Source organism: Amblyomma maculatum, chromosome 10 (assembly GCF_055883805.1).
Source record: "Amblyomma maculatum isolate TAMU_Amacu chromosome 10, ASM5588380v1, whole genome shotgun sequence".
Lineage (NCBI taxonomy): Eukaryota > Metazoa > Arthropoda > Arachnida > Ixodida > Ixodidae > Amblyomma > Amblyomma maculatum.
In genome coordinates, this window is record NC_139353.1 from 23,790,990 (window position 1) to 23,817,844 (window position 26,855).

The following is a 26,855-nucleotide window of genomic DNA, read 5'->3' on the forward strand; positions in this document are numbered from 1 at the left end:
TCTCTCGATCCAATCCAGCAATCATAGTGTGATACGCTGTGCCCCCTTTCTATTCTCCCCATCCTTTGACTCCTGTTGACAACTGTGCGCCCATCTAATGATACGCCATGTTTCCCCCTCAGATGATGCAGTGTGTGGGCACGCGCGTGGTACGCGAGGTGGCCCCTAGGCGTTGTCCTGAGGAAGAGCAGCCGGCGCCAGCGACGCCACCGGCGGTGGTGCCCAAGCAAGAGGAGGATGCTAGCCCGTGTGCCGTGCCTTGCCTGCCTGGCCTGGTCATCCGGGAAAGGCGCCACTTTCTGGTGTGCATCGCGCACCCCCTCCCACACCCAGCCAACATCGAAGTGCCCCTGGACTCGCACACCTTCCTCAGCCGGCACAACCTCAACATGCGCTTCACACACGTTGATGAAAAGTGCGTGACCATCGAGGGTTGTACTTACTTGCGCTACACTTACTATAGACACAGCGACACAATGGGCAGAACAAGAGCTCATCGACTTCATTTTAGAGCACTGCTCTTACGCACCCATTCCTGCATTGCGAGTCGTCGGCGTATTCGGTGTAACTAGCCACCTGCAAGCTGTGACAGGTAGTAGCAGAGCAATGTGCCACCTGCCACGGCTGGCAGGTGGCAGAATGGAGAGTTTGGAAATCCTCTCCCCACATTTAGGGGAGAGAGAGGTGAAAGACAACGGACCAAGCGAACAAGCAGCAGCAGCAAAAGCTGAGCTGTGTGTACCTGTTCAGAGCTCACCGTAATTGGATTTGAAGGTGCAGGTTCCTTTCCAAAGCCATGCAACCATGAAAGCCGAGTACCAGACCTGTCGACAGTTTGTAACCGTTTGAGAAAACCAGCGGGTAACCGAGCTGCAGTGGGAGTTGAACCCACCACCTCCCGAAGCGAAGGTCATCCAATTAGTGATTACACAAGCTATTTGCTAAACAAGCCCCGGAGATAAGGAATAGCCATAATTAGCAGCTTTGGAAAATAGAGCAGCCACATGGCGGAAATAAGTGTGGGACAAAGTGGATGGTGACGGCTATTGGGAGGCGAGGACAAAGACACCGAAACCGCATTTGCAGGTGGTCTAGACAGTGTCTGCTGAGCTGCTCCTAGAAATTTTTAACACCTTTACCTGGTAAACGTGCTAACTACGGTCGTATGGCAAGCAAGGCAATCACTGCTGTGGAAATGCATTGCCATATTGGCCATATACAAGAAATGATTATTTAGTCGTGCTGGAAGAAGGAAGCTCAAAAACATTTAAGTAATACCCTACAAAAGTGTGTTTGAAGTAAAAGTGGTGCTTTTCTCGGAACAGGCTATCTTTTCTTTTCTTTTTTTTTTTTTTTTTTTCGTGCTTTCTCGCTGGCTGTCGTCTGCTGTGTGGGAGAGGATAGAGACAGCAAGAAACGGGGGCGGGGGAGCAGGGTCAAGTGATGGTTTTGTCTTTCGGTGCTTGGCGAGGGATTTACATGCTCGGCGAAAGTCGACTTACTGCTCTCAGCCCAGCCCTGGCGCATTACCCCTGTTTACATGAATGCGATGCGCTATTTGTGACGTTCATGTAAACACAGCTATAGGGCTGATTTTCATTCAGAAACATTACATCTTTCATGGTGCTAGCTGTTAAAGGCAAGGTTTCTGGCCTCTGAATAATAGTAGTTGTCGATACCATAACTTGATACCATACCATGAGCCTGCTGCAGCCGTCGTTGCAGCAGGCTCAGTCTGTTGCTAGGCTGGACGTCTCAATGAATATTGCATCATTGCCTTGATCAGGACAGTAAGTGCCTCAGTAGACGACTTCCCAGGAGCCTTGTCATCTGCTCGAAGATGCACACCGAAAACGTACCAGCGATTGAGGGCGTCTTGTGTGCATGCGCGCTTTGGCACCATCACGCCAGTCGCGCCAGGCTGTAAAGGCGGCAGTTTCTTGATGCACTCGTCGCAGCCAGCATAATGTGACCGACGTCACCGGCTCTGCCAGTCGTGCCAAAAATGGTGGACTATATGACTATATCGGGCGCTTTAGGCTGTGAGAGACGCTGTAATGGAGAGCTCCGGAAATTTTGACCACCTGTGGTTCTTTAAAGTGCACTGACATCGCACAGCACACAGGCGTCTTGCCCATCGCCTCTCTCGAAAAGTGGCCACCGCGGCCGGTATTCGATCCCGCATCCTTGGGCACAGCAGTCAAGCGTCTTAACCACTGCACAACCATGATGGGAGCATATAATAGGCAACTTAAAGAGCTCTGTTAGTCAACTTCGCTGGAAGGCTTGTTTTCCAGTCGAAAAGTTTCGTTACCAGACAACACTCGTAGTCTTTGCTGAAATGAAAAGAAGCAGGCACCTTTTTTGGGCGCATCCACAGTTGGGGTTGCGAAGTGTCGCAGGGAGGCAGCGAGATAAATTGGCTGAACCCAGTCACACTCAAGGAGCAAGGCGCTGGACAATCCCTACACCGTTCATCCTCTATTTCACATATACTAAAGAGGTGGTATTCAAACATTGTACTCTTCTCACCCCTCTACCTGAGTCATCCTGAAATTGACTAGAGACATTCCCGGGTTTACATAGAATAGAGAACTTTCCTCTGCTCGTTTCTTCGAATAATGAGAGAGTGGAGTCTGGAAATGATACCTTTCTGTTGGAAAACACACCTTGCAGAGAAGCTTACTTATAGAGTTCTGCAATTTCTGCATTCCTTTGTAATTTCAAGATAGACTTTTTCCATTACTATGTTGCGATTTTTGGAAACTCACATTTTTTCATAGTACTTACACATGAGGAATCAGATTACGCAGAACTGCGGCATTTCTATGTCATCCTTGCGCATATTGCTAGATCCAGTGGGCATAGCCCATTAACGCCTACTCACTCAATCACAAAGTTGAGAAATGTGTATTTTTATAAGCAGGTCACTGAATATTTGTTGGTATGAAATCCGAGTCATTCTGCTTAGTAAAAAGCAATTAAATTCTTGATTGTCCTTTGTACGGTCACGGATTTTTGTATACCATGCTTATGAGCGATTGCGCAAACAAATACAGTATGTACTGAGCATGCATACCTTTTTTCTGCACAGGACAGAGAACTTTGTGGGCTTTGGGCGTGAAGACCTTCTAGGAAAGTCCGTCTACTCTTACTTCGACCCAAGGGACGTCCTGCGTCTGCAGCAGGACTTCAAAACATGTGAGTGAATATATGCTGTATACGAGTAACACTCATCTTGTCCCAACAGGCGACAAGCTGCAAGGACCAAGCACACTGAACAAAATCTTGGGTTATTTAGTGGTGAAGGAGCAACGCATCATCGTGTTATTGATTCACTGGAATTTTGAAGATGGTTAATCAGTATACCATCTGTAGTCACACAGCATGTTAATTTGTGCATTATACAGTTGAACTGAGCTACGACGACTCACAGGGCACTTGAAAAATTTTGAAGCGAAAATGTTGTGGTGGCGAAATCAGCTCATAAGCACTGTCTGATTGGACTACACAGTCAAAAAACGTCATTTATTTACAAAGGTGTTGGTCAGCTGCCTCTGCTGTTTTTTTCTGATGAGCACTGTGGTGCAGTTTTAAAGTTAGCAATATTGTGATTGTCGTGGGCACCAATAAACTGCGGATCCCATAAAATGTGTCCCTTGTAGATGGTGGTGCTACTAGGTACGGACTGATTGCAGTCTTGGCTCGGAAGCAAATAGCAGCTTACACTTACGCCTTATCCCGAGTTAGGCAGCTCAGTCGGTGTCGACACGAAACAATGACGATCTTCATGTCCATTTAAGTGAAAGTTTTTAATGAGGCAAAGCAGTGTGGACTTAGGGAAGTGTGCGGGTTCGTAGTGATAGGCTTATATTATTGTTAAACACATTTTAAATGTGGAAGCATTTCTTGGCTCATCAGTGGCATGCGCAGAAAGTGGCTATCTGCAGAATGTGTCACCAAAGTTCAGTTCAGTTCAGGCGTTCAGTCGTGTCCGACTCTTCGTGACCCTATGGACCATGTCACGCCACGCTTTCCGGTCTCTCACTATCTTCTTAACATCACATAGCTTCATCTGCAATGCCTCGAGAATGCCATCTAACCATCGCGTTCGCTGCCTACCCCTTCTCCGGCGACCCTCAACCTTTCCCAACATCAAATCTTTCTCCAGCGACTCCTCTCTTCTCATCAGATGACCAAAGTAGCTGAGCTTTAACTTTAGAATTTGACCCTCCAATGAGCAGTCAGGGTTTATGGTCGACAATATCGACTGATTTGATCTTCTGGCAGTCCAAGGAACTCTTAAGAGTCTTCGCCAGCACCACAATTCAAACGCGTCAATTCTTCGGCGGTCAGCCTTTTTCACAGTCCAACTCTCGCATCCATACATCACAACTGGAAAGACCATAGCACGGGTTATACGGATCTTGGTTGGCAGACTAATGTCTCTGCTCTTGACTAGGCGGTCAAGGCTAACCATTGCTCTCTTTCCCAGAAGCAGGCGTCTCCTAATTTCATGGCTGCAGTCTCCTTCCGAGGTAATCTTGGCGCCCAAGAACAGAAAATCTGTCACAGCTTCCACTTCTTGTCCATTGATGCTCCAGGACTTGATAGGGCAAGACGCCATGATCTTCGTCTTTTTAATGTTCAGTTTAAGCCCAAACTGTCACCAAAAGACAGATCCAAAACCAGTTTAACACAATCCACATAAGTAGAAAAAGACAAAATACCGAATCCATTCACGATTATGTGGCTGTATTGCCTTGATAACACTGCATGAAAAGCCATATTTGTCATAGCCAAAAACCAATCCAGAATCTACATAACAAGGCAATACCGAATCTATTCATGATTAGTTAGCTATAATGCCTTAATGACATTGCATAATGTCTAGCCACATGTCATAGCCCAGAATGCAATCCAGAATCTACATAACAAGCCAACCAAAAGCCAATGCAAGATGCACCTGTGCACTTTCGCATTATGGCACATAAGGAAACTTCAATGCACCCCATGAACTTTTGAAGTCCAGCCTCCCTTACTAAGAATTTTGTTGAAGCGGAAATGCGCCCCCCAAAACGGTTCATTGTGGCGAGAAAGTTGTTCCATATACTATTCCTATGGCGAGCTGATGGGAAATAGAAAATGTTTTCAATGAAGCGAAAATTTCATTGAACCGGCGTTCGCAGTAGCGAAGTTTGACCGGAATAACCCAAGTGTCAGTGACATATTGGTCACCATCTCAGCCGTGGATATATAGTTCTTTCAAGAGAATGCACATATATATGTATATAAAATGTGTACAGAGGCAACATGTGCAAACCTTTTGCCTCACTAAACAAAGCTAGCAGAATGCTACTAATGCTGCATGAACTTCTATGAGCTGATTTGCAGTGTCAGCAAATAATTGTTAGCAAATTGTAATTGCACAAAACCTAGTTCACTCGAGGATGCCTGTGAGCCACTTCCGAGCATTTATTTTAGCTTCATTTCTCTTGCCACCACCGGAGCAAACTAGAGAGATATTGTCCTGCATGTTAAAGTTCAAGCTTGCTGTAATGCATGACTACAAGAGGAAAAGCTGGGCACTGATAATTAATTTCCCTCAGTAAAGTTCACTGCTTCTCACTGCCAGGGGAGTTTTTTACCAATCTCTTCACTCTTTTATTACTTTTTTTTTTGCTTGAAAACTTGGGTTGTAGAAAACTGCCCTTTTCCTCTTGATGTTTTCAAGTTTATTGCAAACATAGTTTACGTAATTTTATAATGAACGGTTATGTTTTAGGTAATTCAGTTATTTTTTCTGTAATTTATTACCAGTAATCAACTATTAATTGCAAAAAGAGCTAGAGGGGCGAAGCATCTGTAGCGATACCATTGCACCAAATCGTTTGGTAGCACAGTGGTGCGCATGTATGCTTGGCATGCTGTGCTCTCCGCGGTCTTTGCTCTTGATGTAGCTTCTTCTGGAGCCTGTTGCAGCCTCTCACTTTAAGGCCAAATTGGTGTCTAGAGAAGGACAATGCCAGAAGCTCTACCAGATGAATTGAACCGGCCTTGCTATGTTTGCACACCAGAAGCCGTGTCTGATGTTCCCAAGAAAATGCCTACAAATTATGTTTTTCAGCTTTTCAGTTGCCTTACTTGAAGTGCCAACAATTAAGCACAGTGGTTCATGGAGGACGTAGAAACTGGCACCGAAGCATTGCGCAGCTACGGGCGGATGTGCAATGTGTTTGTATGGTCGCGGCCGTTCTCGAGGGAGAGTGCACGCTCTTTTCTACAACCTTTTCAATCGCCGCGGAGGCAATGGGACCATTTCTCCTTGAGTTATGCTCTCCGCCGCCGCAAGGGCGCGACACTTCATCGTTCGCTTCAAGCCTGCTGCAGCAGCGGCACGTAGTTCTTGCCTGTCATCTGCCAATTTCGTAGTGCATGCAGGACCGAAATGAAAGAAAACAGAACATGCTTGTTTTAACTGCATTTCATCTGTGTGTTCCACATGTGAATGAAGTCTTTGTAAGAAAATCTGCCCATTACAACCATCAAAAAGATGACTCATTCTTCTTCTTGTTCGAAAATATAATGGGCATATGACAAGCACTGCTACGGTGTATCGATCCATTCTTTCCAAATGTCCATACTGAAAAGTACTATAAGGAAGCTTGTTAATGCAAGTTTGGCATGCTTGGTGATGTGTCTGTGGGGTTTAACGTCCTAAAGCAATTCAGGCTATGAGGGGCGCCGTAGTGGAGGTCCTGGAAATTTCACTCACCTGATTTTCTTTAATGTGCGCTGCATTGCACAGTATACGGGTGCCTTGATGGTATTGCTTCCATCAAGATGCGGCTGTTGGGGCGGAAATCAAATCCGAGGGAAGTGAAAACCCAAACTTTTCAAGTTCCTGCTCCTAGACATTGCCCTGTAAAACATCTAAGCAGACTACTGCTCCAGATTTCTTGGCACAGAGGAAGGTCATAATTTTATGCTCAGTAATATAGAAGCTGGTAGTTGCTGTCAAAATTGGTGTTATTTTTGTGGACACTATATTTTTGTGTTTTTTGCGAGTTGCATAGCTCTTACGTACAACCTGAAGAAATAGCAGTTAATAATTCAGGGAATAAAGTTCCGCTTAGACTGGCATGCTTCTCCTGTTTAGAACTAAAAATGAAAAACTCCCGTGGCAGCTGTGTTTCTTTAGAAGTTTGAATAAAAGCTCAATAAAACCCATCATGCACACTCGCTATCAGCGTTTCAAAAGCTCTCCAGCATGGTCATGTGCTCTGCCCCCAGAGTCTTGACGCAGGCAAGCTGCTTTTGAAATGCCATATAAAGCGACAGTTGCGACGACACCAGAAGCATCCCCCCCCTCCCCTCGTACACACACACATATACACAAACCTAATGGGCATAACTTTGAAGGAATGCTTTTTTTTTTCTGTTTTTGTTTTTTTTTAAGGGGAATATAATCTCCTCCTTTAAATTTTCTTTAAACAAGGGTCAGTTTTTAAGAAGAATGTTTTTTATAGTCCCGATGTCTTGATCAAAAGTTGTTGCGTTAGTCATGAGACCGCATACCCTCAGCTGATTGACATGTTCTAAATGTAACATACATGCGACTTAAAGAGAAAAGTTCACTGCACTGGACAGCCACATTTTCAACTGTGAGCAAATTTTTGCTGTTTACTCAGAGTTTGTGGAGTGCCAAGAATTATTTTTAATGCCTTTTTTTAGTTAAGGGGGGACGAGGGTCTTAAAACTAACTTTTTTAGTTATGGCTAGAATCTCACGAAACTTTGCACACAGATGTGGTTTTCTCTCCTGATTTCAAAACTGTAATTATAATTGAGCTGGTGGCATTAGATCAAAAGTTATCTAACAAAGTCCAGAGCATAATTAGTGAATTTCTTACGCAGCTTTAATGAACTTTCTCATTGCATTTCGTTGCTTTTAATTACATAGATTGATAGCCAAAGTCTTCCCATACCCGATGACATCCTTCGTTTTCCTCAAAAAGGCATGTCATTCTCACATATTATGGTGAGAGTAAAAGGCTGCATTATTTGAAACGAACTCATTAAGCTAATCTCAAATTGACATTTATCCATTGCCTAAACTAAAAAACTAAAAATGTCATCTGGTACTTCATTTCTCTCTGAAGAAAATGGTACCAAAGTTATTTGTGTGAACTAAAAAGAAGTTATCAAAACCCTGCGTAAGACTGTAGAGATCGACCAAAAATATGAAACTGAGAAAACGGCATTTGAAGTTTGACCACATATTATAACTTGAACAATCAGTAGCCTCACTGTGATATTTCTCACCAAAAATGTCGTGCTCTTCCCATTTCCAAAACTGTCTTTGGATTTTGAATATGTCAACTAAAACTGAAACTATCCCCATTACCCATGGCCAAGGTAGTGTATGCCATTAGGAAATCAGCAAAATTTTTTGACTTGCAATATTATTTTAATGGCAATTTGAAAAAATCTCGATAGAGTGATGCAAGTGTTGGATCACCCCCTGATCTTTTCAATATGACTGCAGTGGTACTAAAATTGTCATTGTCACTCGGCGACAATGTAGAGAAAAAGCACAGTAAGGCTGAGTGCAGTGTCCAGAAACAGCACTGAGAAAAACGTATTTGCATTTTGAGACAACCTTTAACTTTTGCTACACTGCAGCTACGGTAATATAAATGGAACCGTTGTGAGGCTTTGTTCTTTATGAGGAAGGCTATATACTAAACATATAACAGTACCCTCCCCAAATACTAGTAAAAGCTTGCCACAAAGTCTAAATATACCGCCACTAGAACCAGCGGGAGAAGCTTTATTTACAACTTCATATGCCTGTGGCAGTGCCCTTCAAGGCAAACAGATACTCAAAATTACGATAAAACGGTCTTGCAATATTAATAAACCCGCACAAAGTTTAAGGCTGAAGCACAGCGGCATACTGGAATGACCTAATAAATTGGCTAATGTTGCAGAATGAAACTTTGCTACTTTGCTGTAGAGCGCATGCAGGGCGGCACGCGGAGTCCCTTGCTGGAGCTAAAGCTCGAACTTTCACACCCCTTGAGCGCAGCGACGCGATTACTTAGACAATCTGCAAAAAAAAAAAAAAAAAAAAAAGAAAAAAAAAAGAAAACGAAACCGTCTGCGGAAAATGAACGCGGGCAACGGCGCGATGTCAGGCTCGCCTGTCGTCTGAAGCGACGCGATAAAAAAGCAACGAAGTGGTAGCGTCGGTGAGGACCATGACTATCAGCTGAACAGTTAAATCTATCGATGCTATCTTTGATGCCTCTGAACCGCTCGCAAACGATTATATGCCGCCGGACGTGCTGCAGCTAGGTCGAGAACACGCCGCGCGACCCTGGCAGCGCGCCGCCGCACTCGTTCTTCGACGCGCACTCGCTAGGCGCTTCCGTTTTCAATACACTCCTGATACGGCTACGTCTACCGAGCTACGTCTAAAGACCAGCACCGGCTGCGGGAACGACTGATAACGATCGCGAAAGCGCATCATAAACGAGCGAAGCAGCAGCCGCGACGAAGAACGTTAAAAACACACAAAAAAAAATGGCGTCAGTCGCGCTGGCCAATGGGAAGCGCGAGACGAGGGGCTCGCTTCACGAGCGCGCGCTCCAGCCAATCAGCGGACCGGAAACGGCTTTCGGAAAACCCGCGACCGTGGTCGTACTGTTTGAGCGACGTCATTTGGAGATGTCGCAAAATGCGCACAAAGAAACAAGCTTCAAAACAAGTCCAAGATGGCGGCGGCCAGCCGGCTGCTTCACCCGCGGCGCGCGCGGGAAGTTCGAACAATTTTCACCCCTTTTTTGGTTATTTCGAGGCTCCCGTGGCGTTTTAAAAGTCGATTTTACCGCATTTCCCGATCGAATTCAGTGTTGATATTTTGAAGGCTAGTGCTCAAAGGTACAGACATTCCGAAAATGCGCTTTTCTCAAAATCAATTTTTCGCCCATTTTTGACCAGTTTAAGACCCGCGTCCCCCCTTAATTAAATGGAAATGGCAGCGATGAAAATTCCAGGTTATTATTTAAACTTCAGAATCCCCACTCCTCATGCATTTTAAGCGCTTCAGATTGAGTATAACTCTAAACACCGCTTAAAACATTTCACAATGCTGTATGACATATAAACTTTCTGTTGGCTCAAAATTTAGGGGCAGAAAGCTTTGATGCCAGTATATCCAGATGCTTATCCGACCATGCAGTCGCACTTAAAGGAGCGCTCGCACGCAAAATTTATCTGCATTTTAAACTTCATAGATCGCAAATATGAGGCGCTGATTGTACGCTCTGTGTATCAACTACAAGGATTGAAATGTGAGAACTTGCAGGTTGCAATTGGTGCAGGCAGGCCGGGGAGTAAGCCCACACAGCGGTAGTAGACGGGAATGATGTGAGGCGGTGGCGACCTCATAGAGGTGTGGTGGGAGGTGGAAACAGACTCCATTAGGAAGGCTATAAAAAGGAGCGCGCTCTCCCTAGAGCTGTGGTATGGTATAATGCAAAACAACCCTCTAGCACTTACACTGAGAGAGTGTTCAGTGTAGTAGCTTATGTCATCACGAGGAAGTGTTGCAAAATCAGTGACAACACCCTTCAAATACAACTCCTATTGAAAATTAACCATGTGTACAAACATTTCAGCCAAGCTCAGCTGGTTTATAGCAGTTTGAGGGAGCTTGTGTCATTGCAGTAAAATAGCAAAAAAAGTAATACTGTGGTAATCAATTACTGTACTGTAATAGTTACCTTTCCGGGGCTGTAATAGATAACTGTAATCAGTTACATTTTAGCTGGAGCAATTGTAATGCGTTACTTATTCTCTGCAACATGTACAAGACTGATTGCAACACAGTACATTGCTGCACAGTAGACAGCTAGACCTGCAAGCAGAAATGCCGAAACATACGTGCTACATCAACAAAATGCCTTGAGTCATTGCTACTGCAAGCATGAAAACGAGCAGGCAAAACCTTCACGACAGCATTCAGTGAGATCTGACTAAACAAAGTGAGGCACCACTAGTGTTCCATTAAGAATTATGCGGCACAGACAGGAAACATAATGAGGGGTAGAAAGTTTTTGGAGATAGAGTGATAAGAAGTTTGCGGGGATGTAGTGAGCCTTATCTGGCACAGGATAGGGTTAACTCGTGACTGGTGATCAGTGAGAGAGGCCGTGGTCCTACAGTGGCCATATCTAGGTGATCTTCTCGATCGAGGGATTCAAATCCAGAGGTAGCACACTGGTGTTTCTCCAAGTTCTGTAGAAATAGAAGCACACACTGTGCAAGCACTTCTCCACAGCAAGCTGTATATCACAAGGCCATAAAAGCTTGTCAAGTGCAGCATTGGCCATCCATGGTGTGTTCGTCATGTGCGTCATCCAACAAGTAATCGAGGAGACAGCGTACAACACGAACATTAACACTGTTCCCTAGCAGCTGGTACTGGTGCCTCAGCTTCAGGACAGGTGGAAAGGCGAACGATTCGGGGAAGCACATGAGCTGGGCCACCTCTTGCGGAGTGAAGTAACGCAGGCGCAGAGCTCGTAGCTTCTCCAGGACATGCGGCGGGACTGCCTCCTTTGCTGGCACCTCCCGGTAGGCATCGTGCATAGCATTTGTTGTGGCCTGCATTGCATCACAGAGAGGCGCAGATGATCATCACTGTTAGGCCAATACATAAAGAAAATATGGTCAGCGCACTCAAGTCCAGGTGTTTCGAACTCTGATATTTCAAATGATTAGCTAACCAAACTCACGGATTGCCCCCTTGAAAATTCTATGCAAAAGCATAGGAAAGCCACACTACTCAACTTTCAATATGTTGAATGGAACTTCTAGATCATTTTGATCGCTTCTCGCATATAAACAGGCCAGCAGTACAGCGTCGGACACCTGGCAGCACTGGTTTTGTGAAGATGTGAATGTAGGGTGTGCTGGTGGGCACCTTTCGTCTCTTCGCACTCATTTTTTTTTACACCACATTGCCTGACGTAATGAGGGGAACCTAACTAAAGCCTAGTGGCGACCTCAGTCTGGCATGCTTATGGGGCTTCCACAGCTATGCGTGCTATTTTCCATCTGTTTTGATGCATGCGTGTGCAGCGCGATTGCACATGAACAGGCTGTCAAGCGTGAGGGCGGCATGTGATTGGCATGGCAGTGAGGGCGCGTGGTTTCTGGTGGGAGCCCTGCCGGGGGTGGTTGCGCAATCGGCAGGCGGCACAGGCCAGCCTGATTTACACGGATGGTGGAGCGGAGCCTTACAGGGACGAAGACTGAAGTGACGCCTTCCGAGACGGGTTTGGCGTTTTTGCATGAGTTGCTGCCACGTGGTAAGCAATGTTCCTTGTACTGCTCGGAATTCTTTAGCCGTGTTGCATCGCCCTGTTTGCGCCATAGTGCATTTTATCTTGCCAAGTTGATGTGCTGACCCTGATTGTTTTAATATTGGCATACCCCTGAAATGCTATTTGAGGTAAAATTCCAATGCAAGAAATTCAGAGATGGTCTATGTGAATGTTCCAGTCAGATACAAAAGCTTTACATACAGCCAGTAATTTGCAAATTATTGGGTTAAATATTTTATTAATAATAAGCCTCCCCACTGACGTCAGTGGGGCTGCTGGGCACCGGCTCATTAGACACTCCCAAGTTAGGCAAGCGGAACGGGGTGTGGTGGGACGCTGTCGCGACTTTTCTTCTTTTTTTCTTATACGCCAGCGTGTGTTGAGTTGAGGAGGGAAAGGAGGAGCATCATTTTTGATTGCCCAGATGTTCAGTGTTATTAAAGCTAGCTTAAAAATTTTATTGTTGCAGAGACGATTGATGGGATGACTATTGCTAATGCGCACTTTTAGTAAATAGCTTTTCATGGGCCTTTTAAGTCTCGACAACATGCTTTGCTTTCTAGCTGCGTCTGGCGTGTCTTTGCAAGACACTTTGTTTATTCAGAAGAAGCCGGTGTTTTTAGACTGACTGCATTCCTCTCGTCAGGCAAGAACATGGCTCGTGGACCCATTGTGTTGAAAGCGGGGCCTTTAGCTTTTATTCCTTTTGTAGTGTTATTGTAAGAGGGTAACACATCTTATGATAGACAATGGCTATTTCCAAAACGCTTTCCGGTCAGAACCAGTTTCGGTCTTGTAACACCTAGCAAGCAACGTGCTGCCAGAATGGCGACAGGCAGCACATCGCATCACTTGGGTAGGTGCAGCACATTTTTGCTTCTAGATTATAGTCTTGTTCACCATCATTTTTATGCATTGAATTATTGATATATCTGAAATGAAGAAAAAGAGCACGTTCCGACGCCAACGGTGAATAAGCTATTGAGGCTGCCAGGTGGCGCTTGTGCTTGGTCTAAAACTGCTGGTTGTGACCATACCTCTCTCTCGGGTACGTCATTGATAACCTTGAGCAAGGCTCTTTGTTGCCAGCACGTGCCATGTCCCAATAAGCCACTTTTTATTCAGTGGAGGTTGTGGCATATAACCTGCACACGCTCATCGTAAAGATCCGCAGCGGTATGATCTCAGTGGCGATGAGTGAGGGCTATCTACAGCTGGCAGTCTCAAGAGCTTCGTCGTCGTTCGTCATTGACGCATGGTCTTCTTCAACCTGTATCAAACTATTTCGCAATCCCCTTCAAGTTCGATATATCTGGCCACGGCTGTATTTCATATTCACTCGTTTGAATGCATAAAATGTGAAACTATGTTGACTTAGCATAGATAAGCATGTGTCAAGTCATGCAAAGTACTCCATCGAGAAATATATGGTCTTTATGTGACTTAGCATTGTTAGGGACTAAGTGGCAAACAAATTATGCATGTATTCTTGCTGCATTAACCTGTAGGCACCACAATGATGGTTGCATTAGTGTTTATTAATTTGGACAAGTCGCCAAACGGAACCAGAAGTCTAGAGAAGAGATACAGCCAACACAGTATGCACAGCACCTGTAGCAAGACAGATCCGGTTCCTTCGACGTAGTGGCCGTAGCCTTTTGTGAAGCAGCACGTGTTGGTTGATGAGGGCTCAACAATGTCCAAGATGAGCGAAAATCTGGAGAGAACTTTGTCTGGAAGGAGGTAATTCGTTTCATCAGTCAACTCCCGCCCACTGTCGAGGTGTAGGAAATCGGACAAGCACTGTGGCGGTCTCGTGCCTTGCGACCCAAAAGGTGGCTTTTCAGAGCACGTTCCAGAGCAGACACCATTCGCTTCTTGGCAACAGTCTCTGAACTCTGCTGGATACAGCTTGGCAAGACAGTAAAAACGTAGCCGTGAGTTCGGGACTCCGAACTGAGTGGGCGACAGCAGGTAACGGTGGATGTGGTAGCCACTGTCTTCGAGGGCCTGCAATGCGATTTAGCATCAGTGACCACAGTGTATATTCCCGAGCACTGCACGCACTCTTTCTGTGTCCTTTAAAAAGATGGTCAAATAAAAATTGCAACTTGTTTATGTTGAGTTAGCTGTGCAAGACATCCTATACCATTCAAAAATGCCTCCCGAGTTTTAATTTGGTCATAAAATGCAGTATGCAAAGTGACAACAAAGAGTGATGGAAACAGCATGGTAGCAGTTGTCCACGTTGTTACAGCCAGTTTTCATCATCCCTTTACTAAATATTTTTTTCTACCATGATTGCAAGCCAACTTGCCCAATGTGGACTGCGACTCACGGTGGGTCAGCACCTGCCCGCGTTTCAATCGAGGCAAAACACAAAAGTTACTCATGTGCTGTACAATGTCGGTGTGTGCTGAACATCCCCAGGTGGTCGAAATTAATCTGGAGCCTACCACTATTGTGTCCCTTATGGCCCGATTCACTTCTGGACGTTATGCCTTACACAGCATAACAAACTGCTACACATAGTGTATTATATCATTAGTTAGTCCAGAGTGGCTTGAATGCATTGGGCTGACATTTAACAGCCAAAGTGTTGTCAGCTAAGACATGTGACTAATTATTCCGTGCCAAACAGATAGACCAGAGAAGTGTCTATTCTGGTGTTTGCGTTGATGTCTCCTGTTGATCTGAGGTTATAGGGAGATACGCTCATTGAAAGTGCTCGTCTCATGAAAGAAATGTGTCTAGATGTTCTTGTAATACTGTAAGAGATCTGGAAATTCTATTAATGCGAAAGCATTACTTGGCTATCTTCACAGATTTCTGTCCCCAGATCGAGTCTGCAGAACGTGTCACAAAATCGTGTCCGCAGCAGTTGTGAGTAATTGAGAAGTGGTAGAGATTAATGAGTGGTATCAATTGACAGAGGGTGACATAATGTTGTGTCCGAAATAATAATTAGGCCAATAACGTAATTGATTAGAGGCAGCAAAAAATGGAAAAGTAAAGGCGAAAATGGTCTCGTTAGTCAATGGCTTGGTGCCACATTTGAGTGTGTCAAATACTAAAATAGTTAATTAAATCAGTCAATTAAGGTGATGTCAAGAATGTGACGTCACGCAACCTGAAGTCGAACCAAAAATGGGCATAGGAAGGGATTGGCGTGCAATTTGAAAGTACCAAAGATTAAAATGGGTAAACAAGAAGTGAATTAACGTGACATCGCGCAACCGGAAGTAGAGCTGAAAAAGGGCATAGGAAGGGATTTACACGCAATTTGAAAGTACCAAAGACTAAAATGGGTAAAAAAGAAGTGAATTAAGCAACTAAAAGCAACCAACAGCAGCATTCGTGCTTTCGCATTACTCCAATGCAGATTCTGCAGTGCTCTTTATTTTTTTCTGAACACATATATTCAGAAATAGAATTTCCAGATCTCCTTACACCATTACAAGCACATCTAGACACATTTATTTTGAACTATATAGAAAAAAATTATTTTTTTATTTGTCTCCCTCCAAGATCTAGACATTTACAAGCCCTGCTGCATTTTCATTTGCTAATTGTTTTAGTTTCAACGTGCTGTAAAAAAAAAAAAAATGACATGATATTGAACATCACAGTAAACTGAAGATTAGTTTATGTATGCAGCATTAGTAGCACGTATGAGCGCCGAAACTTGTCTTTTTTACTCCGCGCGCGTGCATGATCATTGCGGGGACACTAAGCTACCGCCGCGCCTTGATTTGTCGACGTGTGCATTTCGCGCTTACCTGAGTGACAGCAGCGTGCGTGGCTGATGACTCGAAGCCTTTGACGTTCTCTAGCAGTAGGTACTTGGGCTTGCGCTTCAGTGTGGGCAGAACCTTAAGGAAAGAGAACAGCGACGATGTGCGCGGGTCCTGGGAATCGCGCTGGAGGCCCTGTCGTGTAAACGGCTGGCACGGCGGACTCATCGTCACCAAGTCGATCTCGAGCGCGTCGAGTTCGCGGGTGCTCAGGGACTGCACGTTCCGCTGCAGCAGCCGCGTCCCGGGGAAGTTGAACTTGTATACGGAATTGGCCGTCGTGTTCACATCCACGGCCGCGATTATTCGTGTTCGATCAGGACGGCAGGCGAAGTGCATTCCTCCTATCCCACTGTAGAGCTCGAGAACCCGCAGCTTTCTGTCGTCGCTGCATCCGCGCGTGCATTGCACGTCGTCTGCACATTCGTCTGCTCCCTGAGGCACATCTGACACACCCGTCGATGGGTTTTCCATACTTCGCGTAGCTCTAGTTTCTACTGTTTCATTCTTGAACTTTGCTGTAGATGCTTGATAACAAGTCGAGAGAAGCTAAAACCTGTGAAAACGTCCGACCTTTCGTTCAGGACTCCGCTCTTCGTTGCACGCTGCCGCAAAAACACTATTCGCAGAAATGGCGTCCGCGCACGTCCGCGTTCCGTCACATTGCTTCTCGTTTTTAAGAGATATCGCGGGTCGGCGCTCAATGCGCTGCTGCTGTTGGCTTCTTTCCCGAGAGATGGCGACACCTGACCGTTGAGCGCGGAGAATTTTTTTCTATGTTCTTTCCAAATCACTTGCCGCTCCATTTTCTACCCCAATCCGGTTTTCCTTCGTCCTCCTCCTCCTCCTCCTCTCCACTCTTCGCTTTGCAGCTTTGCATTTGCCCTGCAGTTCCTCATATCCTCACGCCTGTTTCTTTTCTTTCCTCCCATCGACGCACACACACTTTCTCTCTGCTGCTTTTGTTTGTTTGGTAAGTGTGGACATTTTGTAAGGGCAGCCCCTTCTCTATCTGGCGGGAGGTGAGAAAGGGGCCATATCCGCACTCCTGCATTTAAATCTGGTCTGGAAAATGCGCGTTGCTCACATGTGTAATTTGCGCAGGAGGAATCAGAGGTTTGGCTTAGAAAGGAGTACTACATGCGATTTCCGTGGTCGGAGCACCGTAATTTGATTCAAATCTGCTCTGGAAAATGCGCGTTGCTCACAGCATATAAGGAAAGGAGTACTGCGTACGATTGCCGAGGTGGAGGCACGGTAATTTAATTTTGTGTGAGTTTGCGCATGTGACTTCTTTTTTCCGCTTCTATTACTCGGAAATAAGATGAAGGTGGCGATAATTGAACATTACTTCAGCAACTGCGCAAACGCCCTCCTCACACCATTTTTTCTTTTTTTTTTTTGCCAAATTTTCGCTTGGCATTCATCGCGGAGCATTTCTTCGATGAAATTTTTTTGTAGGTCGAGGAATCGTTATATTACCATCGTCATCCGTGGTGTGTCGCATGCCGACAGCTATATAAGAGCTACAGCTCGAATTGTTTGTCGTGATCTGTGCTGTTCAATGATAAGGTGTGTATCGAAACACGGGTTCGGCTGCGCCTTCGAGATATAATGATCACTTTTGTGAGCTATCCCCTTGTAGTTTTCGCTTTTGTGTGCGTGCTCGGGTTTTTTTTTTACTGGCTGTCGCAAGTCTAGAGCCAGTCATCACTTCCACTGCTAGAGCGCTTTCCAGCGACTGGGGCAACCGCCGAGCACCGTGTGCCGAGCGAAGATTGAAGGGATTGCCGAAGAAAACCTTCCGCGACGACGTCAGAGCGTTGACGTCAGTGTCTACGGATGAGGGGAATGCGCGAGTGAAAGCTTTCCGTCTCGCTGCTCCCCTGCAGCTTTCTGCTCAGGAGATGTTCCCTTCTACTTTCCTTCTGACCCCCCCTCTACATCCCCCTTCCCCGTCCCTTTCCGACGCCCGCGCTTATGAAAGTACCCTCTCTCTTCACGTCGTGAAGCGCTGGTGCGACAATCAGTTAATTATTGCCCGTCGAACGCTGATCGGTATCGCCGCATAACTTATTACTTGCTCTGTACATCCGAAACCGGTTCTGTGTCGTGTGTCGGTTTGCCGTAACGAGAATCCTTACTGCTACCTCGTGTCGGGGAATCGACAAGACCTCTGCGACAAAGTAAACTTCGCTGCTGCATTTGTCTATCATTCTTTTTAAAAGGGAGTGGGGAGGCAAAGTGAAGTAAACCTTCACCGATACAGTGGCGCGTTTTAAAGGCGCGAGTCAACTTTCGCCTTTGTTCAGCAGAAAGCCAGAAAAATTCGATACTGAATTCAAATAGGCTAGTTGTTAGCAATAAATAAAGGGCACTAAACAAGTAATGAGGAAGCGCCACACGCCATTTTCACAAACTGCAAAATTCCATTCAGGTGCTTAATATTTAAGTTTTTGGATCTCTGAGGCTGGACCACTCTTCAGTCCAGCATCACGGAGTCTAAAATTATTTGACGCCATCATTGACGTAACGAGCTTGAAATGGGTGGCGGCAAAAGTATTGGGAATTTTTTAACAGTAGCTATACATCCTTTCCTGTCTAAAAAAAAAAAAAAAAGACAAATCGATGCCAACGGGACCACAAATAAGCCGAACTCTCGAGCTTCACTGAAGGAAGATTTGATGGCGCTGTGCCCAGTGCCCCTTCATATATTAGAGCAATAGTTAATAGCGGTATTATTGTCTATCCTTGGCACTGCTTTCTGCAAAACGTGTATCCTGTTGTTCGCAGAGTGCTGTCAGTCGTGTCGACCAAGCTCTCTTCATATATCTGGACTGCAAAGATCATATCCTTAGGGTATGAGCAAAGAGGCGCGTGGTAACTGACTCTGGCTCATATGAGATGGAAAAAGAAAATACAAATTTAGAGTCTCGGTTATACGGTTGATATGCAGCTTCGTTGGTCGCGATATCCTCACGCTATATACAATGTACAGTGATGGCTACGGTGACTGCAGTCTCGCGGAAAATCTCCGCGCCGAGCCGAGCGTCCGCTTTGTTTTTCGAGTACGCGCGAGGGACGGTTTACAGTGCACGAACGTATGACCGGAGAGCTCGCACACAGCGCTAACAGCTTTTGCGTGCGCGCATCCAGTTTCGTTTCATTGCGAGGTTTCCTGGAGATATACTACGAGGCCATTTGATGGTGCGTCGGCGCCTAAACGCAAGCAACCGGTTCTGAGGAAATGCGTTTTTTTGGTGGGGCATGGAAGGCGCGGAGCGTTGCCGCATCCGTGATGTCTGAGGTGGCAGACTGGGCGGAATTCGCCGTGTTTCGTTCAGCCGGGTATTTTAGGTGGTTGCCTGATGGGAGGACCTCTGTATACGTCAGCAGTGCGAATGAAGCCCTAGCTGCGGAGATTATGTGAACCCTGTACACGAATAACTTTGGAAAAGAGGGGTGGGATACTTGGTAGCTGTACGCGTGGCCGTAGCCGTTCAGTCTTCATTCGTTTTACTAGTGTAAATGCGTAAAAAAAAAAAAAAAAAAACAAAGAAAGAAAAAAAAACATATAGTCTCATTTCCAGTGTATGCCGTTTCTACCGAATGGTCGGATATATCTCTGCGGTCGGACGCGGTCTGTACAGTGTCCCCTCATTTTGTGGATGCGGAGAGGAGCTTTCGTGGCGTTTCAAATTTAGCCGTTTTCTCCGCAGATTGCCGTGTATATGTGGTTCCCTAGCTCTGCCTCCGATTCCCGTCCCTTCGTCTGTTAGGAGTCATAAAGCGAAACGTAGTTAAGATAACCAGCAGTGTGCAGTATCAAAGTGCACGCGGTTAGAATGGATGCTTTGATTGCATTTGGGATGGTAAAAACTCAAAGCATTTATGGTATCGTCCCTAATAAGACATCCCATGTGGCATGTGGTTTCTAATCCACTGCGTCCATGATTACGTTTTCATTTCTCATTTATCATCACGTTTATCAACATGCAAAAAAAAAAAAAAACAAGTCCACCATTTCTGCCTTTGTCTGAGCGGCCCTTCGCATGTATCTCATAACGAGTCCTTGATCTGCCCTCTACATTTGTTTGCATCCCCCGGCTAGTCACACTTCACTTCACATAAAACGATGTTCGGCTCCCCTGTGGTTAGGCTGCGTAGAGGCTGGCGCGCCCATAACCCCTTCCTATGTCAGCGTCTGCCATTACAGCTGTTTTTCCCTCCCGATCCTATTCCGATAAATGCTGCACGAAGGAGACTACTTCGTGCAAAATTATGGTCTTTTATCGTCTACTTTCGAGTAAGCAATTGGAATTGGATGTTTATCCTGCTTCAGAAATGCGTGGCATGTTTCCTGTCCAAGCCTGCCAACGGCTGTTGCGAAGTCACTTTTTACATCAACCAGCAGATCCGTCGCCGGACAACGGCTGCGCCCCCTCCCCCTCTTTTCTTTTTTTGAATTCCATTGCCATTGCTACGTCGACGACATCGCCCGCTGTGGCGACCTTATTCCATTCAGGCCGCAAGCCCAGCATGTAATGAACGCGGAGAGCTGGAAGCGCTCCAAGCCCGCCCTCGGCTGCGGAGCCATGATGCGACTGCGCAACACGCTAGGTTTAGCAAGGTTTAGGCGCGCCACGCAAATTTGCGAAGCGAATAGCTGCGTGGTAGTATGGGCTGTGCCGCTGTGGGTGTGCGCAGTGTTTCTCGCGTTTCTTTTTTTCCCTCGTTCACACCCTCATGCATATAGTGCTTCCTGCACGTGTCTCGCTGCATCGGCTCACACACCGAAGGATGCCGCACTCGTTCTTGTTTTCAAATCGCGCGCTGGCGTGGTTGCGGTAGCCGAGTCGTGTTCGCGTCACGGTGCGTTTCTCCGCCAGCACCTCGTTTTCTGTACGATAGCGGTATGCCGAAGCGCCAGTAAATGGATGGAAATGGTAGGTTTGCCCCTACATTTGCACGCTTAAGCATAATGTAGACGTTTGCCCTGGTCCACCAGCCCACAAGCAGTGATTAGCGTTAATCCGTCGCACATATTCACTGCGTAGCATGCATGCTAATACACTTACATTAGTAATCCGAGTTCGAACCCGACCGCCGCCGGCTACCCTTTGATGGAGGCGAAACGGAGAGGCGTCCGTGAGCTGTGCGATGTCGGTGCACGTTAAAGATCCCCAGGTGGTTCGAAATTTCCGGATTCCTCCACTGTACGGTGCCTTTCATAGTCTGGGGAGCTTTTAGGACGTTAAACCCTACAAACCATACCAAACTTACATTGGTAGCAGTGAGCTTGTAGCAGGCTAACTCGATCTGCACTGGATGATCTGCGCACCCCACCGTCTTGCCTCCTGAACTGCCGCATATTTGTATTCGCAGACCGCGAAGTCCCCCGAACGGAAGCGCGCAATCTGTGAGCTGTTCTGCACCGCGGCGTTGCATTTTTCTCTCCTTTCTAGGCGATTGCCGCGTTGCATGAAAACTTCGGGCGTTACCTGCGCAGCCACTTCACTTCCAGGTGTGGTGCACTCCTGCGGCATCTTTAATTGTGCGCTTGTTTCCACGACTGGCGGCAATCGCACAGCCAGGCCACATCCGCGATAGAGTGTTCGCTCTCAAGCGAATCTCCTCTCGCATGCCCTATCTATCTACCTGCTTTGGCGACCGTCGCCGGCGCGTACAGCGTGTTGTAAGGAATTCCCGCACCCGCCATGCTCGTGACACGTGTCTTGATTCGACTTCTCATTGCACGCCTCGGCAGATTTCAGGAGAGTCGGGTGTCTTACATGGCGTTAATAGAGAGATTTAGCATACCGTGATGCGCGATCCGCCACCGTGACCCTCTACCGCTCGTGGGCGGGGCGCACACGCTGATTGGTTCCGATGCGGCAGGTCTATGTGCCGACATTAAGTACGTGGCGCCATCTATCGGCATCAAAGAGATCTGGGCATGCGCGGTGGCGGATCACGGTAGCGTATCGCGGATCACGATGTGCTAATTCTCTCTAATAGAGAGATTTAACTTACCGTGTTCCGCGATCCGCCACCGTGACTCTCTACGGCGCGTGGGCGGGGCGCTCAAGCGGATTGATTCCGACGCGGCAGGTCTATGTGCCGGCATCCAGTATGTGGCGCCATCTATCGGCGTCAAGGGGGACTGGGTATGCGCAGTGGAATGCGCGGTGGCGGATCACGATAAGCTAAAACTCTCTAATGTGTATCTATCTGCCTTGCGTTACAAATGACTTATAGCGGGGCGCCGCCCGCATGTAAAGACCCGAATACGGAACTTGTACGCATTCGTCCACATCTCTCCTTGCGTGCATTGTTTTCATGTATACCCATTTGGTGGCATGGATGAGGCGTTTAGCATTCATAAGCCGCGCGTGGAACGGCGTAATGAAAAGTTCCGTATAATTTCGAGCACTGACGTTGCGTACATGTCGCTCCCCATCCTATATAGCCTTTGAGCCGTGCACCGCCGCAGGTGATTGTACCTGCTTATCATCTGATAAAAACACCAACAGATAGCCTGCTACCCGAATCCGTCACACAAAATTTTCAACATCGGCCCGTGTCAGTAGTTCGCATTTGTTGGCGCATTCCAAAAACGCGAGCGTGTCGAAAGTTGAGCGTGGTGTTTCGCAGTCGATGACTTGCCAGGCCTAGTTGGCACGTGTTCGCATAGCTGGAGAGGTTCGCGGTGTTTGCGGGTGTTACTGCAGCCGTTCCCTCGAGTTCCGTTGGCCTGACATAACGCGGTTAGGCTCGCTCAAGGGAAACGAATGGAGTTATCTTCGTGTTTGTCGAAGATTTCTGCTTTTACGGCCCTTGTCAGTGGGCGATAAGAGGCCTTGATTGAGGAAGGGAATCCGAAAGCGAATTCTACTGGTCCGTCATAACAAATTCTGCTTGCACCAGGGCATATAACGTGTTTCTGTGGTCGCTTTGAGGATTTCTTGTTCCGCAGAGCAGGGTCTGAGCCATTATTTCCGGATCGGGCATGCCGAGTCTGCTTGTTTCCGACGCGGTTATATAGAGTGCCGGATAACGTGCTTGTTCTTTCTGTTCTGATTTGTAATCGATGATATCGCGTTGTCGTCTTCTCGCATTGTTTGAGGAGCGATTATATTAGTTCAAACTGTGTCGTCACGTCACGAGGAGGCCTATTTTCCTTAGCAGATGTTTAAAAAAATGCCTTCGAGCCATCCGTTACAAACAGTAGAAAGTCGAAATGTGTCGACGCCGTAGGCTTGGTTGAATATATGTGAACGCTTTCATCCAAGGAGTCCCGGGGTCGGGGCCTGGTCATCATTGGCATTGGAGGGGGGGGGGGGGGGGTGGAGGTGGGGCGGGGGGTTGCTGTGCGCCAGTGGCATCAAACTGCGCCTTTACATTAAACCTGCTACATTCCGCTGCTGTTTTGTGGGCTTTCATGAAATTGCACCTAGCCCGTGCCAAAAATCCGATTCCCGCACAACAAGAGAGCCTCGGCACGTGCATGGTGAGGCCGAGGCTCCGCTTAATGTGCAGACAGATGACTCTGGTCCCTTCTCCCGAGGGAGCTATAGATGTCTGGAGTCCAACCCATTCCCATTTCGCTTTTTGGCCCTTTAGCGCCTACTGTTAATTCGTACAACCGCGCGAGTTTCGCAAATCTGCTTCGGCGTCGCTATCAGCTGCCACGAACGAACACTGTGAATGCTATGCTTTTAAGAGGCCCTACAGTAGTGCAATATCCAAGCTGGATTGATTGGGGCTTTTCTTTTTTTTTTCTTTTGCCGCAGCGTCAAGGTTTACCACAAGTAGAATACTGCGAGAGAAGGTGTTAGAACCCCCTCCCCCAATTTCCTGCAATGCTGCGGAGTCAGCATCCGAGCGAGCTTCCTCTTTTGTTTCTTGCACTGTATAATCGCGTCAATCCAAGCTTTCGCCGCAGGAAGTTGGTTCATAGAAATACGAGTTGCAACTAACCCGAGAAACTTTCAACGATGGATCCATTCTGCGTGCGTCAGCATACGGGTCACCGCCTTGTGCGCATGCGTGGTCTCGATCTTGCGTCGTTGCCGGAAGTCGTCCGCCACGTGGGCCTGGAGGAAGTCCGAACCGTCGCGATTGACGTGGCCATGACTGCAAGAAACATGTGCTGTGCCGTGAAAGGTGTTTCTGCAGAATCACAGCTGTAACAAAGGAAATTGGCTGCGTCCCGTATCTCGAAACGATCGCTGTGACCGAGCTGGCCATTTGTCGAGTTCGTCTAAGAGGTTTGGTTTGGTTTGTGAGGTTTAACGTCCCAAAGCGACTCAGGCTATGAGAGACGCCGTAGTGGAGGACTCCGGTAATTTCGACCACCTGGGGTTCTTTAACGTGCACTGACATCGCACAGCACACGGGCGCCTTGCTTTTCGCCTCCATCGAAAAACTGCCGCCGAGGTCGGGATTAGTGCGTTTGTGAGCTCTAACATCCCGACTGGGGAGCGCAGTCACGTGTCAGCTTTTAAAGTTCGCGGGCTTTGGAATTAGAAAGTAACCAGACTAGAGTGATGTTAGCGGAAACTAAACTGGGTTTGTCTCGACATTTTCTGCAAATTCAGCGCTGGGGAATGTGCACTGATGAGCTTACCCGCAGGCAAAGCCAAAACCACTCAAATCTTGGCGCAGTGCAGCATGTCATTCATTATCACGTGCTTCAAGTTAGATGAAACACCCTTTGTATTCGCCTTTATTATTTTTTTAGTGCTCTCTTCCTGCTACAAACATTGAGCGAGCTGTGCTTCAAAAAGATTTTTTCGCCTGCAACAAAGCCTTGTTCTAGAATGCTCATTGGCATTCCCACCACAGCTTTGGCCATAATGCCTGTCAGGATGCGGTGCAGCTCAGGAGTTAAGTGCAGGACGTGACAGGTTTTCTTTATCATGTAACGAAGACAAAAGTGTAAGGGGGCAGCTATTGGGCGAAAACTCCGGAATCGGCTTGCGTGTGAGACCTTCCGGTAGCCAGCCTCTCCCTGTGCGAGCGAGCATGTTTGTTTTCCCCTGGTCGATCGGGGTTGGATTGCTTTTCTGCAGGATTTGGGGGCTCTGGTCGGGATTGATACTCCGCTTCAAATCGACCAGTTGAATTCTCCGCAATATTTCGAGTGATACACCCCCCCCCCCCCCCCCCTCTTCAGCCCCCTCGCTAAGCCTCTCTGCATTCGTTTCCTCGAGCGGGTGCTTCGTTCTATTATAGTCCATCAAAAACTGAGGCCGCGCTCCCCTGGCCTCCCATGTATATATATACACTCGCGCACATAGTTTCTTTAAAATTGCCTGCACGGGGAAGAGGTGGCACCATATTTGCATATTTATAAGCAGCGCTTGGCATTTTCCTTGGATATAAGCTGGAAAACGAATTTGCTGCGGAATCATATCACGGCGTCGATTCAGGACGCGACAACCACGCATACCTTGAGTGATACTTTTTGACGGCTCGCTTGCAGGGAAAAGCTATGTGTGGTTGAATTTGTTTTGGACCAATTGCTATAGTCAGAGCAAGTACGGATTTCGCGCTTTTCGTCAGTTTTGCGGAGGGAAGCTTTCTCTCTACATTTTCGGTAAGCTCATGTAACTCAGTGCAGTCGTTGATGTGGCCTCCTCTGCGCGTCGTCTGCTACTCGCGCGTTGCTCACTGCTGCCGCGTTCGGCGATCTCGGAGGCCGCGCTTTTCTGGGAGCGAGAGTGCGGCGCTGCGGCGAAGGCCGGCGTTCGCAGGTTACACCGGAGGGATGCAGACTCGGCGCCGGTGAGAGAGGAAAGAGCAAGCGAGAGGCTGCAAATCGCGGCTGGTGGGAGTGGCGGGAGTTCCGCACTCGCGACGCCGCTCCTAACCCTTTATGCCGGAGCTCTTTTCCTGCTTGTTATTTAATTCCCTCGGGGCGGCGAACGTCGACTACGCGCTCTCTCTCCGACGTCAGCAGCGATCAGCTTGAGCGGTCGCCCGAGCCGGTGGAAAAGGACGGGAGCCGCCGCTGCTGTTACAGCGCCGCTCCACGACCACGTGCTCGTCACACGCCTCGTCTCCGCTGCTCCGCTGGCTCGCACGACTACGTCGTCTGCCGACCAGTTATCTCTCCTCACCGCCGGGTAGTAGGCGTGGTTATGGAAGTGGTGGCCACTTGCTTTTTCTTCTTCTTCCCGGCCTCGTTCTTCTCTTGTTGACTTCTTCGTTCACTTTTTGTCGCCGTCCGCTCCTGCGGCGCCGCCCGATCACGAACCACATCGTCCGGTCGTATCAGCAACGGCGCGCTGTCTGTGCTGTCGCCGCCGGCTGCTTTCCCGCGGGCTGTGCCGGTGTCGCCGCTAGCACCCGGAAAACGGGGAAGGGGAGAGAATCACTTTCTTTTTATTATTTGTAGCTTCGCTTTCTTTTTCGCGCTCAGCTAGCCTCGATTACCGTCACCGGTCGGCACACTCGTGGTGCCACGTCGGAAAAGAAAGCGCGAGCCGTTGTGAAGAAGACGCCGCGTTGTTTTCGCCTGCTCCTTCTTCTCCGGGGTTCTGGCCGTGACTATTACTACCGCCACCTCGCGCGCTGCCTCCGTGCTTTGGACTGCAGCAGCAGTGTTGTGTGTGTGAGCCCCGGCTGTGCCGTCGCTTGATTTATAGTTTGACCTGGCGGTA

The 26,855-nt window shown here is 47.4% G+C and overlaps 2 protein-coding genes across 3 annotated transcripts in view; one reads left to right on the plus strand and one right to left on the minus strand.

Moving 5' to 3' along the window:
• Positions 1 to 26,855, plus strand: part of LOC146175873 (hypoxia-inducible factor 1-alpha-like) — a 234,861-nt gene that overhangs the window by 146,501 nt on the left and 61,505 nt on the right. For both annotated transcript variants that reach the window (XM_084582232.1, XM_084582233.1), the window contains exons 5-6: positions 123 to 415; positions 3,095 to 3,201. In XM_084582232.1, coding sequence (XP_084438358.1) covers positions 123 to 415; positions 3,095 to 3,201 — 400 coding nt within the window. The remainder of the gene's footprint in view (positions 1 to 122; positions 416 to 3,094; positions 3,202 to 26,855) is intronic.
• On the minus strand, positions 10,031 to 16,965 carry Mt2 (tRNA (cytosine(38)-C(5))-methyltransferase). The gene is made up of 3 exons (XM_084582234.1): positions 16,174 to 16,965; positions 14,006 to 14,404; positions 10,031 to 11,672 (listed from the first exon to the last, which is right to left on the minus strand). Exons 1-3 carry the CDS (start codon positions 16,660 to 16,662, stop codon positions 11,379 to 11,381), a joined length of 1,182 nt encoding a protein of 393 aa, XP_084438360.1. The 5' UTR covers positions 16,663 to 16,965; the 3' UTR covers positions 10,031 to 11,378.

Coding starts and splice junctions, on each gene's coding strand:
- Mt2 (XM_084582234.1), bottom strand. CDS start 16,662: ATGGAAAACCCATCGACGGGTGTGTCAGATGTGCCTCAGGGAGCAGAC. Junction 14,405..16,173: donor CGCACGCTGCTGTCACTCAG/GTAAGCGCGAAA, acceptor ATCGCATTGCAG/GCCCTCGAAGACAGTGGCTA. Junction 11,673..14,005: donor CCGGATCTGTCTTGCTACAG/GTGCTGTGCATA, acceptor GATGCAATGCAG/GCCACAACAAATGCTATGCA.